This window comes from Bombus pascuorum, chromosome 6 (genome assembly GCF_905332965.1).
Source record: "Bombus pascuorum chromosome 6, iyBomPasc1.1, whole genome shotgun sequence".
Lineage (NCBI taxonomy): Eukaryota > Metazoa > Arthropoda > Insecta > Hymenoptera > Apidae > Bombus > Bombus pascuorum.
Window position 1 is genome coordinate 8,254,770 of NC_083493.1, and position 15,327 is coordinate 8,270,096.

At 40.5% G+C, this 15,327-nt stretch overlaps 1 protein-coding gene across 1 annotated transcript; it reads left to right on the forward strand.

Moving 5' to 3' along the window:
• Positions 1–1,880: 1,880 nt before the first annotated feature.
• LOC132907894 (H/ACA ribonucleoprotein complex subunit 1-like) lies at positions 1,881–4,641 on the forward strand. Its single transcript, XM_060961353.1, has 2 exons — positions 1,881–3,241; positions 3,746–4,641. Exons 1-2 carry the CDS (start codon positions 3,227–3,229, stop codon positions 4,529–4,531), a joined length of 801 nt encoding a protein of 266 aa, XP_060817336.1. The 5' UTR covers positions 1,881–3,226; the 3' UTR covers positions 4,532–4,641.
• Positions 4,642–15,327: the final 10,686 nt, after the last annotated feature.

A 15,327-nucleotide genomic window follows, 5' to 3' on the forward strand; every position in this document is an offset into this window, starting at 1 on the left:
CACATGTTAAGAAATTGTTTTTAATTATGATCTGCTTGACCAAAATCGTTTAATTTATTCCGTGCAACTCTGCAACGTAATATTACGTACACGGAACTTTGTTAAGTACTCGAGATCGTATTACGTGGGGATTCTATTATACTCGTGTATGATTTTTGTCTACGATATTTCTGCCGACAGTTCTTGCTTTCTAGTAATTCACGGCTATTTGTAACACACCAATTACATAAACGTCTGCATATTGTACTTCCTGTTATCGATACGTCATGAATTTTTTATCGGTGCCTTTGGTTCTCATTTTCCCAGACCGATCTCATGTTTCTTTTCCATCTTTCTTTTCTTTCTCGTTTTAATTCAATCGTATCGTGAACCTTCGAATCATCGTCAGACGTGATTTTAGATCACATTCGAAGGAATCGAAGCCCTCGAACTTTGCATTCGTGCACTACGGTTACAGAAATGCAGCCTAAAGAGTACGAAGTAAATCCCTGTGGTCGACGAGCGTACAAGCAGACGGTAGGAGCGGAATTTTCGCGAAGTCTGCATTTCTGCTTCACCGACCGCAAACGTAACCTTATGCAATAATCGGAAAGGCTTTCGAGTCGGCCAGACCGTAGCTCTCATGAATATATGGATGGATGTTCTCGCTCAAGGTGTTTATCAAGCCGTTTTCCAGTTACGCCCTCTCCCCTTTTCGCCCTTTTCGCGACTTCCTCTCTTCCTCTAGAAGCAAACATAATTCGCGTTCTAGCATGCCTTCGCTAAAGGGATGCTAAAAGGTGTTTCGTCGTCTACCTTTACCCGTTCTCTTACCTTTTCACCTTCGTCTTGTCTTCTTCCTTTATTCCACTTGTCTACGGTCTCTATCCGGTATATTTATCAATAGTATTATATTGTGTGAATATTAATGAACAAGATTTTAAGCATTTAAATATTCAGCATAGTACATTTGTGGTAGAGATACTATCGAATCTAATTTAACGATTTCTCGCTTTCCCGTTAGGAAATGATGACGAATATCTCGAGATATATTTTTTTGCCCTTTGCCCGACCAGTTAATGTTAAAGGTACATTGGAGTTGTAGCCAAGTAGAAACTTTTTCTGCTCACGATGGAAGACTCCTTTCTAGCACAGTGTGATACTTGTAATGAAAGTGGTCTCTGGTCAAATCACTTTGCATTAATTTCGTAAACCTGGTTAAAATATTGGCTAGCATGTCAGGAGTGAGAGTCACGTATAATGTCAAAGTATCTGTAAAATGGTTAGAAAACTGGTCCTGGTGAAAAGTTCCTGTCATCTAAACGAAATATCGACACACTCCTACTATCTGTGTTATTAATTGCCATCATTAGGTTTCACATCAACGCAAGACGTTTTCTCCTCTCTTCGGCCAGTTTATCGATCAGATTACAATACGTCCACAGCTCGTTAATTGCTACGATATGTGTACGATAGAAACCAATTATTAGCGTGTTTAAATGCGGCGCAACGTTGCAATTTGCTATCCGATGAATCAGCCAAAGGCGAACCAACGAACGATTCGTTTCACACGGCTACCGTAACGCATAAGAATATTGTAATTTGTTTTCTTTCGCAAAATTAAGTCACCTGTTGCTCGAAGGAAGCTTAAACCTATCCGACACACTGACTTATTTTCCTGTTTTGTCTCATGAATTCGAGGAAAGTGTCGGGTAAAAGAAAACGACTGCCGCTAGAAACGCGCAACACGAAAGATCGGAGCCGGAGTAGCATTGACGTTAGCGACAATGGTGTCGTTCACCGTGACGCCTAACAACTTCCTTCGCATATCGTGTATCTATCTTTTTTAATTAACCAAGCATCGAGCATAATGCCGGGAATCAGTCAATTAAGTACATAACATGCGCGTGTCCGAGACAAGAGGAGAAAGTTTCGCAGCGAGTCGCGTCCCTTTGCGAGTTTCGTTGTGGCGCATTTACAATTTTTTTCCTTATTTAATTACAACTACATTACCGATGGAAATCGACGAAAAACCGGCGTGCCGTGATTAATTACGGTTTAGCTCGATATCTGGAAACGTGTGCAATGGCACGCAAGTGTCATTACCTTTGTGAGGACAACGATCTAGCGATTTTCACCGGTGTTACGTATATTACCAAAAACTTTCTTGTGCGAGGTATTTTTGATCGCGTAATGAGAGGCTTGGAGGTTCTGAACTACATTATACGAGTAAAGATTTACGTACTCAGCAGCCCCGGTGAAAGAAACAAAGTACTCAAGGCTTCACAAATGGTTATCGGTCGATTTTATCCTCGATATTAAACCCTTAATTATACCCCTTTTATAACTTCACATCGATTAAACCTTGTTCCAGGTTCTGTCGTTACATTTATTTTCTCTCGATTTGATTACATAAACGTTACTTTATGCGTTGTACAATTGCTATAAGCAAATGCTTTAACACGCCACGAAATTTCGTTAGACGTTTAATCACATCTATTAGTTGATCGACGTAATCGAAGAATTCATTGCTGCAATTTATTGCAATTAAATTCGCTTTATCGAGCCACAAGAGACAGTACCGCGTGACGTAACTCTTTCGTAATAACGATATCAAATACGTGGCTAAAATACAGACAATGCAAGGGCCAAAAAAGAGGAAAAGGAAAGAAATTCCCTTTAAGGAGAATTAGCGATCTTACGGTTCTTCTGTTCGATCGGAGAGATCTGAAAAATATTACCGTGTATCGAGAACGGAGAGGCATTGCGTAAGAGACCGAGGAGGTTCGATCGGAATTACGTCCGGAATCGTTTTTACGAGGCACGAGCGAGAACGACGGAATCTGAGGCGAGTAACGATCGCGCCGCTCCTTCCGAAGTGAAAGAAAAAGAAACGCCGAAGAAGACTGGTCGCTGCGATCATTGCACGCTAAATTGCTGGCTCCTCCTCGGCGAGTGAACGGACAAGAGAGCGATTCGAAACAGTTCGAATGTACAGGGGGTATGTTACGCGTGCGGCAGATCCGGGGATCCGGTAGTAATCAACCAGCTGGTTGGTAGCCCGTGGGAAAACGGCTTAACGCCGAACGAACGCCTTTGCACGGTGTGGTAGCACAATCGGTCCACTTTAATGTTGGCGGACGAGTAGGATTTTCCGGGGAGTGGGCCAGTAGCCACGGCGAAAGTGCCGGTATATATGCCAGTGATTGGCGCGATGTAACTTCAGTGTGCACCTTCGAACGATACCATGAGCACTCCACAGGTGAGCTCGCGGTTCCCCACTATATTCATACACGATACATATCATAGATTTTCGTACACGAAACGGACAAAGGGATAGGGATTATGTAAGGTGAGAAACGGAGAAAGTTCGCCAGCGATACGCGGTTGCATTGTTGCGGAACATTTTTCAAACAGGGAGCTAAACTGAAGAAAGCTTCTATTTTCTATTGTTCTTTATTGCGCATTCCCTCGACACCGTTTCTCGATCTAACCGCGTCTAGAGTGTTAAACTTGTAGCCATAAGTCAGAAGAGCCGTGTTCTTATCAATATTATGATAACATGTTCATGATAACTTACATTTATCGCTAGAGCTTCGTATATTGCTTTCGCCACACACTTTCTCCCGTTAGGATATTATATAAGTTAGCTATTTTCAACAACGTAAATCACATTCGACGTAAGGAAACGTACAGACACCGCACACGATACATCACGTCTGTCGAAATACATCGTTCGTTCACTTAACCATGTTTATACCTTCAGAAGCTTATATTACTCGCCTTGGTGGCGACAGCCCTGGCCGGGGATGCTAAGGAGTCGAGCACTAAACCCGCCATTGAGACGAAAGAAAAGAGCAAGCGAGGACTAGAACTGAGTCTTGGAGGCGGTGGTGGCCTAGGCAGCTACGGAGGCCTGGGAGGTCATGGAGGTTTGAGTCTCGGCGGAGGCCTGGGAGGCCACGGAGGTTTGAGTCTCGGTGGAGGCCTTGGTGGAGGTCTCGGCGGAGGTCTAGGTGGAGGATTGGGAGGAGGCGGAGGAGGAGGAGGAGGCGGTGACGGAGGTCGTATAACTGGTATCACGATTCACCGAGAGAATCAAGTTCGTGTACCACAACCGTACGCAGTCGAAAGGAACGTAGCTGTACCGTACCCGGTCCCAGTTAAAATTCCCGTGGATAACCCAATCCCTGTGCACGTACCGAAACCTTACCCAGTTCCAGTAGAGAAAGCAGTACCGGTGCCAGTGGAGAAACCGGTCCCAGTGCCGTATTCCGTGCCCGTCAAAGTGCCCGTCAAGGTGCCTTACCCGGTTAGCGTGCCAGTAAAGGTTCCGGTCGCGATCGAAAAGGAGGTTCCTTATCCAGTCAAGGTTCCTGTCGTCGTTAAGGAGTCCTACCCTGTTTTGGTTAGCGGTGGCGGTGGCGGCGGCGGCGGTTTTGGAGGTGGATTTGGAGGTGGATACGGAGGTGGATACGGAGGTGGACACGGAGGTGGATTCGGAGGAGGTGGTTTTGGAGGACACGAACTGTCCCTCGGCTTACATCATTAGATAAGGATGAACTTCATCGACGTGGATCTTCATTCACACTCATATATTTGTATATAATGATTATATTTTTTTATGCAAAATAAATATTAAATTATTAAACGGTGTTTGTATCTATCGTTTTGATTAGTTACAACGATTACCTTGAAATCTCTTAACTATTAAGCGATTAGACTATTGAAAATGTATCTCGAGGTTTGACGATAGGCTTTCCTTCTTTCCTCTTTAATAGCGCCGAGTAAATGAACGTGGTTAGGTGATATCTTCCACGAAGGTATAAAACGGAAAGTATATTTATGTTTATTCCGCTCTCCGTCAAGAGCTTGGTCATATCTTCCCGAACTTCTACCTACCTTCCAATTTCACGTTTAGACGCCGATGTATCTTTCTAGAATTATAGTTCGATCAAGATGTTTAAATACTATATCCCTGTGATGTTACCGTACGAGCACCGAGCAGTTCTCGTTTGCTATTCTTAATTTAATGCACGTTTCCATGGAAGACCGAGATGAAATGCGCATTATGAATTAAATTATTATGCTTATCTCCCTTTTGACTCCTTTGCGTCGTTTGTACTTGTTTGGTTCCGTCGTTTCATGAGGTAGAATGATTGAAATTTCATTCGAATGCCGCTCTATTTTCGCACGAGCTCTTATGTTACACCTTCTGAAAGCTCTCCAACTGCTTTTTGAAGGCTTGTTCCGTGGAGTATTTAATTAATTTTTGGCTTTTTCAGCGAGCTGCCAATTTTAGAAAATCTCGTTACAGCCATTCCACGATACAACGATCTCTTAATTAATTCCACGTGTACTATTATAATTTCTAAGAAGTATTTGTTATCGCACATATTTCATTTTCACTGGTTTCATGTTGTTTACATTTAAACACAGCAAGTTGCGTCACGAAATAACATTTATTAACAAAATCTATTATATTACAGGGAACGAGCGTTTACATCGCGCTGGTTGTTGTAACAACGTCGGCTGCTAGTTATGGCAAGTACATGAAAAATGTTTTATTAATTACGAACATATTACGATATCCATTAAAATTGAACAATGAAAAATGCGACAATGTATGACTAAATCAAACAGGATAGAAAATCACGTAGGAAATATTCCATCGCGCCGAACTCGAGTTTCTTTCGCCCTTTTCATATTTCCGTCCCATCGATGACGTTGCTTTTACTTTTCGCGGAACATCTAAAGCGTCATATTTTAAAACGAGATAAAGGGAAAGTTCGGGAAACATTTTTGCTGTAGACGAAACACGCAATCGCGGCATATAAACGTCGCGACGTCTCTTCCCTTTAGAGACATCGTCGCCGCCATGAACATCCGGCACTTTAAACGGCGCGATTTGCTCTTACGGTTCGTTAAAGCTGTGCTCTCTCTGCCGCGCGAAACACCGATTTCTCGATACACGGTTAACCAGAATCTGTCTTACATGAACAGAGAAACTGTGGTCCGACATGAACGAGCCTGAGCCACGCGCACCGGAAGCAAGGTAAAGGTCAGACAATTTTTCTTCTGCATCCGAGTTCCTACATCCCGTTGTTTAGATGGCGCCTTAACGATGTTTGCGAGTAATTTCATTTCTAACATTTGCGGAGCAATCTATATAACTACGTCGTGTGTACACACATTCGTACATCTTTCTCCTCTTTCTCTTTCTTCCACCTTCTTTTTTATGTATCGGTCAATATTCGTGGAAACAGTTTCTCAGACATACAAATACTCCGATGTGGTTGCTATTGGTGCAAAAACATTGTTATCGTTTTGTAATTTACGTTGTCCGCGTCGAATGTTTCGCAAAGTGAAAGTCCCATTTATTTGAATCGATCCATCGTGCAAATGTTTCTGCAAATCGAGTCACTCGGACGCGCCATTAGCATCGGCTTTCATCGTTTCTTTTTCCCTCCTGTCCCGAGGATTTGCGTACGTTCGTAATGGTTTAACAGAAATTTGTTCGCGCTGGAGACGCGGGGGGACGATCATCGATGTTTCGCGCCTAATTACGATCGTTTCGAGCGGAGAGAAATCGTAAGGTCTCTCTTTCTGTCGCGAAACTAACCGTTCCGTTGAAGCTTGTGCAACCTCCCGACAATTTTCCATGCCACCGCGTCGCGTCGTGGCACAAATAAACGAAGAAACAGATGCTGTAATCTCGCTTTGGCAAAGCTGTACGAGATCCCTGGCCGAGATGTGTTTTGTGTCAAAGTACGCTGGCTCGTCCTCTGTCCTTCGTCTAATCCCATAAAACTCGAAATCCTTTTGATCTTGCAATGACGTTTCGTTATAACAGCCATTTTAATGCGACTCTCACGAAACGAGATTACCTTATCCCGTAGCCGATCGTGAACTTACATTAAAAATGGAATAGCGATTGAGTATATTTAGCATGGCGTCCGTGATACTTTATTCTTTTACGAACGTCTAAGTAAGACATTTTTCTGCAAAGGAAATGCAGTGTATTCGATGGTAACGTGAACGCTCGCTAAAGTGGTTCTACGGTTGCTTTTGATACTCGTCTTATTTTATGTTGTGTAATTTCTCTGAAATGCCTTTTGGAGGTCACGAGCACAGACCTGATTTCTCTATTCTGAAGTCTCAACGAAGAACAAGGTAATTAATCGACACGATGATGCGAAATAGGTATGGCGGTTTAATTGCCTATATAATCGTGACTTTACACGACATTAACGAATCATTTATTTATGAAATGTCAGATCGTATCTCTGGATTACATTCTTTGTTTCGTTCAATCTTAATTTTATCCATAACAGGTTCGCTCGCGTATCGAAATTTTTTCGATCGAATTCCGCGTTTCACTTAGTATCTTATATATAACATAGTCGTAAATCAAGGGGCGGAATCCTTGAAAACTCCATCAAGTTTCATACCGTATCTGCTTCTTCTGACTTTCTATATTTCGTAGCTCTTGCGTTCTCGGAAGCGGTATCTCTTCTTATATCAGCAAACATCGTGGAAACTACGTACATATGTACGTTTCGCCGTGTAATCCACGGCGAGACGTAAGAAAGCTTGAATATCGTTTTTTTATTGGCCAACTCGGGAATAATTACGATAGGTGGGCAGAAATTGTCAGTCGAATAAATCGTAACGATCGTTCGAAACGTTACGCGACACTAACGCGAAATTGCTGTTGCGTTGCTGCTTATCGTCATAATAATTTTATTTTTACGACGGTGTTTCATCGCGGTAACAGCCCCCCTTTATCCGCAATCTGAAAAATTACCCGACTCCCGGACAGTCAGGTAATCATCGGTGCATAAACGGATAGCACGCGAGAAACTCAACCAGCTATGCAGAGATGTAACGCAGAGATTATATTATACACGTAATATCTTACGTCGTACGCGCGAGATTCGATTCGTCCCCGTTTCTCACGCGGATTCTCTTAACGATACATAAAAATCTGGACTTTCTCAAAGTACCGTGACCTCGTCCGCGTCTATCAGGATTTTCTTCGACGAGATACCTTCTCGAATTAGCAAAAGTTCGTTCAAACGCGAACGCCTCGTCAGTGAAGACGTTTACACAGCTGGGCTACGTACGTCTGAAAGTCACCGTGCACTTGTTCTTCTTCTCTTTTCTCCGGGCACGCGACCATTTGCCGCTAAATTTCGAGGAAGAATGTCGAACGATTTCCATCCTTTCTCGTTTCGCAATCACAGCGAAAGAGAAAGGCAGGAAAAAGGAGCAAAAGCGTGGAAGAGACAAAGGAACAGTGGCGAAAGGAACGTTAAGGGAACCGATCGTTTTGGAATGAAACTCACGCATTCGATCGCACACCTTTTCCCCCTTTCTATTCTTCCTTCTTCCTTGTGAGTAAGGCGAAAACTTGCTTTAAGCCCGGGATACCATAAACGAGTCTGTTTATGTAACGTAATAGAGCAATTATCGCAAAATCGATATTTCTACGTCATGCTGTTTGATCCTCTTTTTTTGCTTCTTTCTATTCCTTTGCCCTTCCGAATGGATATTCCTTTTACTTTTTCCTCTTCTTCTTGCGATTCTAAAGTGGCCTCGTATTAAGAGTTCAGGGAATGATGTTTCGATCTCTATCCTTTCTCTGTCTGACCAGCTCGTAACTTTTACACGAGGAGCAATAAAAGATTAGTTTAGGCCGGAATCCATGCAATTTCTCCGGAAATAGTTTTCATAACGACGACGAGCGATCACCGGTTCTCCTACGTCGCTTGTAGTTAGACGGTGTTCCGTTTGGGATCTGTGTATCTAGGATCTACGAGCTTCAGGTATAGTGTAAACGTAAATCATATATTAAGCTCGCTTCATACTGAAGTCCGTGTTAACGGACGCCTAATGTCCGATCGCCCCGATTTCAGGTGGCTCGAGTACAGCTGCTGCACCGGTTGCTGATATCTCGAGACGATGTCCTCGCAGATCGATAATTTGCTGGGAATTTTGGATCTTCGAAATGGATTTCAATATTAATAGTATCTGTTAAATATCGACATAATTGTATGTACGATCGATTCGTATTTAGTAAAATAATGTTGGCGAAGAAAGGTTTCATGGTTACGACATTATATTCTATTCGAATACCATTGTTCTGTGGAAAGTGTTTTTTCACAAGGAAGATAGAAAAAGTTTCGCGTAGTTGGAAATTTTGCAAAGAGTATCCACAGTCGTTACACTTAAACCAAACTACAGGATCATGTATACGTATATGTGGCGTAATATTAGCGGCTAACAGGATCCCACGGTGGCACGAGAACATTTGTATTCCGACGATATTGTTTCAGGAGTTCGAAATAAAGCCCACAATTTGTGAGAGACCACTTTGCTTTTAGCGCTTGTAATGGTAGAACGAGAGGTTTGGAGCACAGATAATTTGTCCGTGAATGGAATTAACGCCGTTAGGAACGTTAATAACATGTGTGATTCCGAGTTGCTAATTAAAAGATTTACGTGATAATGCAGCGGTCGGTTAAGAGCCAGCATGCGAAATAGTTTTCCAAATGTGATTCGCTTATTATACCAAGTTAACGCGAGTCGCGGACAAAGGCGCGAGTCATTATTTCACACAAAAGGGAAGCAAATCTTGATAAAACAACGGCAGACACTTTAAAGACTCCGCGGAACGCCATTATAATCGAATGTTTTTTATCATTTTCATACTCGTCGTTCCAACAGTAAATATCATGTTTATTCTTTTGTTTCGAGATTCAATTAAAATAGCGTATTTCATTGTAACTGCTGAAATTATCGTATCTCGAAAGATTTCGTCATCTGTAGATTCTTATTAGGTTTCAAGGTAGTCTACGTGGTCTGTATGATATAGCAATTTTCTTTAACGCTTTGTCTGAGATCTTGAACGATCTTAGCATCAATGGAAGTCTGTCATTGTATATCGGTACACGTTCTTACGGAGCACGGTTGCACGGTGAATGGGATCGACTTTCTATTAATTACTTCCGTAGATTGAACTTACGTTGACGTCACGTGATTACAGACTTCCACATACCCTATCCGGTAGAGCTACTACTTCCGACTATTACACCGATTTTATCTGATTCGTTAAACTTGGCGTCCGGAGCATGCAGATATCTATATTCGATACTTGAGACGTGAGTCGGGAATTGTTAGAAGGTAATAGTCTCTGTGGATGAAAAAAAAAAAAAAGAAAATAGGTTGAAACATTTTTAGGTGAAATTCCATTCTTCTCGGGTGAACAAGGACATTTTTTTTCTACGATGGAATGTTTTATTCATTCACGATGGAAAGTATGTTGGAGAATTCAATTTTCTTTCAATTTAACAGGTAGTTCCGTCCTTTCTTTTTGTCCTTCTTCTCTTTCCTTTTCACTTTTTTTCTCATTTTCATTGCGTTCATTCTTTCGTTCCTCCTTCTCACTTTCATTGCGTTCATTCTTTTGTTCCCTCTTTCTCATTCCCAATTAAAGTCCTTGCCTTTCCCCTGATTTTCAGAAAAACTTTGTGATTTTCTTAATTTTTTCCTTTCAGTGCTCCATTTCCTGCCTCGAATTCTCTCTTTCTTTTCTAGCTCGGTTGCTTCGCAGAATAAAAGGGAATTAATCAGTACTCGCCGTAACGGTACCATTTATATTCAATTACAACCGTGAAAGGATACACGTGAGTCGCTTCGTTTCTTTCGAGAATGTCTCCTTTTACGTTTCGTAAGAAGGAAAAACGACGGAACTTTTGTTCAAATTCTACCGAAACGAATCGACCAAGTGTAATTATGAATTTCCACGGAAATTCCAATGGCCCCTTACGACCCTGCGTTTCAAACGTTTTGTAATTCTTTAGAAGACCGATAATGGGATTTTTTTGGTTCTTTAATTTTGCGCAAGAGCGAAACTGAGTAAATGTCCCGCGTTTGGTAAAGCGATCGATGAGCTTGTGGTCGGGCCAGTGACTTACGATTTGTACGAAAGCTTTCGAGATTTTTGCACACTTTTGTACAACGAAAAGCTTTCAGGTGAGATGGAATAATACATGTGCAAAGACTGAGTTAACATCCGTAGCAAGCAGTTGATGTCCTTAACCGGTGACTGATTGAAACAAAGTTCCTATTTGATCAAACGATCATTATCTTCGTCGCTTACTTATTTTTGTTAAGGTTATTCGGTGTATGTGGAATTAAAGAAACGCGTGGGTAAATTGTAAGGTATTGTAAGTATATATACTGTGAATATTAAAGTACAAAGTGTGGGTTACAATGTAAGCTGGTCCAGATCCTCACGCTAGCAATGTTACCCTGAGACTAAAAGTACCCTGAAGCCAACGTCGCACGTGTACCGCTTATGGTCTGTCATCGACGCATTTTTTTGTCTATGCGCTATCGATGACCTTAGCGCTTGAGAAAACCGAAGACCAGATGAGTTTTCTTAGAAGTGGCGATCACTTCAACAATTTTTAACCTCGCTTTATCGCTCACATATTTTTCATTTTCAGAGTCATCTCATTCGTATTCGTGTTCTTAGTTTTAAATTAAATTTCACGAGCCGACGCGATGAATACGTGTCGGTAATTATACGTCAAACGTATCGATTAACCTAAATCTAAATTCCGCAATAGCGTTCAAACCCACTTCTACTATAATTATTTGCCATATCGCCATAGATATTTTTCTACTCGTAATTTTAGATACCGTCACACTGTAATAACGGTTTATTCCGTCTAATTGATTTCAATACGCTTGATAACTTTTACTGATCAAATGAAACAGTGAAATATGTATGCTTTTGTGATGAATATCCATCCATGAACTTTGATTCCTGCGTTTAATTTAAATCACTTTGCTTCTATTAACACATTTACCATTGTTCCGTCACTATGGCAAACGAAAGTCTTTGTTGTATTATTCACGAACCGAATCAAATCGGGCTAATGTTCCTCTGCTGTAATGTTTCTTTTTCATATCTGATTCTTGTTCTGTATTCGATTTCATGAATTTCAGCCGTTCGTTGTGCCAATTAGATTCGTATTACGAAATAGCATTTTTCTGTCTATTAAATTATTTCAGTTTAGCGCGTTAAAAATATACCGAATCATTTTTCATTTACGATATGTTGAATATTTTTCTTGGAAAATGAACAATAACAGGAAGGAAAATGTTATAGCAATAGGGAATCGAAGCTGGTTGTACCACGATGATACACATGCCCTTGTCTAGACGAATTCCCGAAGCTCCTAGACTCTCGATCGTAACGCTAGGATGGGTGAATATCGAGAGATATGCGAGCATTCCTCTATCCTCCAAGTCCCTACGGGTACCATAGCCGCACCATAGATAGAAATGCGTTTATATCGAGATGCCACGTAAATCGTGAATTCGATATCGAAGAGAACTATTTCGTTTCGATCTGATCTTTTGCTTCAACAATCACGTTACGATTAGGAATATTTCATTTTTTTGTTTGTTTATTATTACATACATCTTCTACATTAGATCGATCGATCGTACATCTTCGTCGATATGCACGAAATATTACTTTTATATGGTTTAATTGATTAACAGTACGATTCAGCGAAGCGTTCAATTTTTGCGTGGAATGTGTGAGACGCTAATAAAAACGACGAGAGAGTATTGGAAATTATTTTATCTTTTTGTTCGCGTATATATCCTTTCAAGTATGATCTTTTATACAGACATTTCTCATATCGTTAAGAAAGTGTTTCGTATGGTTTTGAGTACACTGGCACCTTCTCTTAGTTTCAAGTCTCATCGGAAACGTTTCGAATTCTGCGGCAGCCTGGGGGACAGTGAATCGATCGTTCGACCCCAGGAACAATTGGGTCGCTTCAATTATGCAAACCTAATTTTCGCCATCTGCACGATTCGAAAGTGTCGGATTATTACGGAAAATCCTATTGGCAAAAGCACGTCATCTACAAAAGCGTAAATAGGGCTGTGCACACGAGCTGGAAATCGCGGATTCGGTGGTGGCCAAGTTATAATTAGTTAATTGCGTTCGAGATAACGATGCATCTTTAGCGAGGCGGAAGTTCCAACTATAATAATACGTTAATTAAGAGCGCGCAATGTTCGTAACTTAATCGCACTTTTTAAAACAAAATCGATGAGAGAAACCGTTTTCATATTTCCTTAATAAATAATTTCCTAATATTAAATGAAAAGAACACGGTATTTGCGAGCAGTGAAATCAATATTCGGGAAACCGTGTCAGTTTTACGATAGAAATGAAAAATTCTGATTAAAGCCCGTAATCGCTGAACATTTAAAAAAGTATTATCATTGTCGACGATCTTTGAGATTCCATACGGTTCCTTTAAAAGCATCGAAATCTTATCGTGATACTCGTAAACGAACAAAAGAGGAGGTTATAAGGTACGGTACAGTTATTGGATCGTGGCTCGACTTTCTTACGACCAGACTTCCTTTACGAACAAATTCCTCGGCTTAACATTCTTTACGAATGTCGTACTGCGGAGTTTGATTCTTGGTTGTTCACTTGCTCGGAAGGTTCCAGCTATAAGTCACATATAACACACACGGTCACATTTGACAAGTTGGTGCAGTCGATGGTGTGTGGAACATCGTCGACAGAGAAAAGTAATTTGGTTTGCTCCGCAAACACTGCTAGAAGTTCAACAAGAATTTTCAGTTGATCGTAGAACAAGGAATTGAAAATTGTATGAGACGCTATACTTTATAATTCTGTCACTCTTCAAATATAAAAATATTTGTATTATACACACGTGTAGCATAGGTAATGACAATGGAAATTAATTGAAATTCATAGCATTTATGGATTAGCGAAAGTTCAATCGAGGTAAAACAATATCTGTGTTGCGGTTGTTTGGTATTTGTGTGGTGCGGTACAAACAACTACAGATGCGAACGATTCGATACAGAAACTACTGGATTGGGTGGAGTCTGCTATAGACTATTTCAAGCTCTTGGATAACGTTATATAGTAGATTAGTTAGAAGTTGATACAAAGCATTAGATCTGCAGAAACTGATACAGACAGCATTGAATTATCTGAAATCTATACATGCAACTCTGAATCGGTAGAATATGATATCGACCGTGCGAATATTATTAGAACATATAAACACTATAATAAATATACAAAAACTATATTATAAACATCTAAATTTCTGCATCCTGAATCTTGGACCATTGAATCCAATATCAGATTTTGTGTACGCAGTGAAACTTGCTTAGTATTCTACGGATCTGATTTCGCTTCTGTAGAATTCCGATTTGAATGTTTGAATCCTTCTAAAAGAACTTGACATATAGGGCGTTTATTAAAGCAGCAGCCCCGTTTAATTTGATAAATTAATGAAAGTTAATTAAAAAAATATTGTATTACCGTACTCGACTTTATTGATACTTTTTCGTTATACCTCATGCATACATAAAAGCAATAACGTTTTCTCTGATACTGTTTATATTAAACGACCCGCTATGTTTATTTGATCGTGCAGAGAAGAATAGGAAGGTATTATTTCATAAAATAGAAATTTCTGTTTATAAAACTGTTTGAATTTTTTAGTCGATATTTCTGGTGAATATAACGCTTACAATTTTTATAAGGTTAGATTTATTAAATCCGTTAAAAGCTAATACTCTGTGCTTTTATCGATCGGAATTAATTTTTCAACCCCTTGCGTTGAGGCAATTCATAGCGTAGCATCCGAAAGTGGTCAATCAACGGTTATTCTATTAAAAGTCTTAACACGAAGTGACAAGATAAAACCTTCGCAAATGGCCCAGAAATATTACGTGTTGATACTTTTAGATGTCGTCCGTTCTACAAAAGCCTATTAAATAATATCGGTACGATAACGAGCTCTGCTCATAAAATTCAATCATGAGAAGCCCAGAGAGTATGGTTCGATCGATTTAAGTCGATAGTTGGTTGACAAAGTCGACTGAGATACAAAGACGGCTGTAAAATTACTACTGCGATCAATAAATTACTTGTCCAAATAACATTCGGAATTAACGTGGTTATTCTTCTTCATATATTTTTCATAAAAATCGAAGAGTGCAATGACCATAAATGTTAATTTAGTGTCTCGCTATATACGTAATTCTGTGTTGTGTACAATTTCTGTCAGAACAGAACACACAAACGCGTGTATGTGTGTGTGTGTGTGTGTCACAATTGGTCAACGGAAGTTGAACCACGTCGGTATCTGAGCCGAAGACAAATTTCCTCGGGGACCAGTTCGTGAATCAACTTTTTAAACTCTCTGCTGGGAGGTTCGTTAGCGATAACTCGAGCACGTCTGTACGCCACGGGCGTGAAAA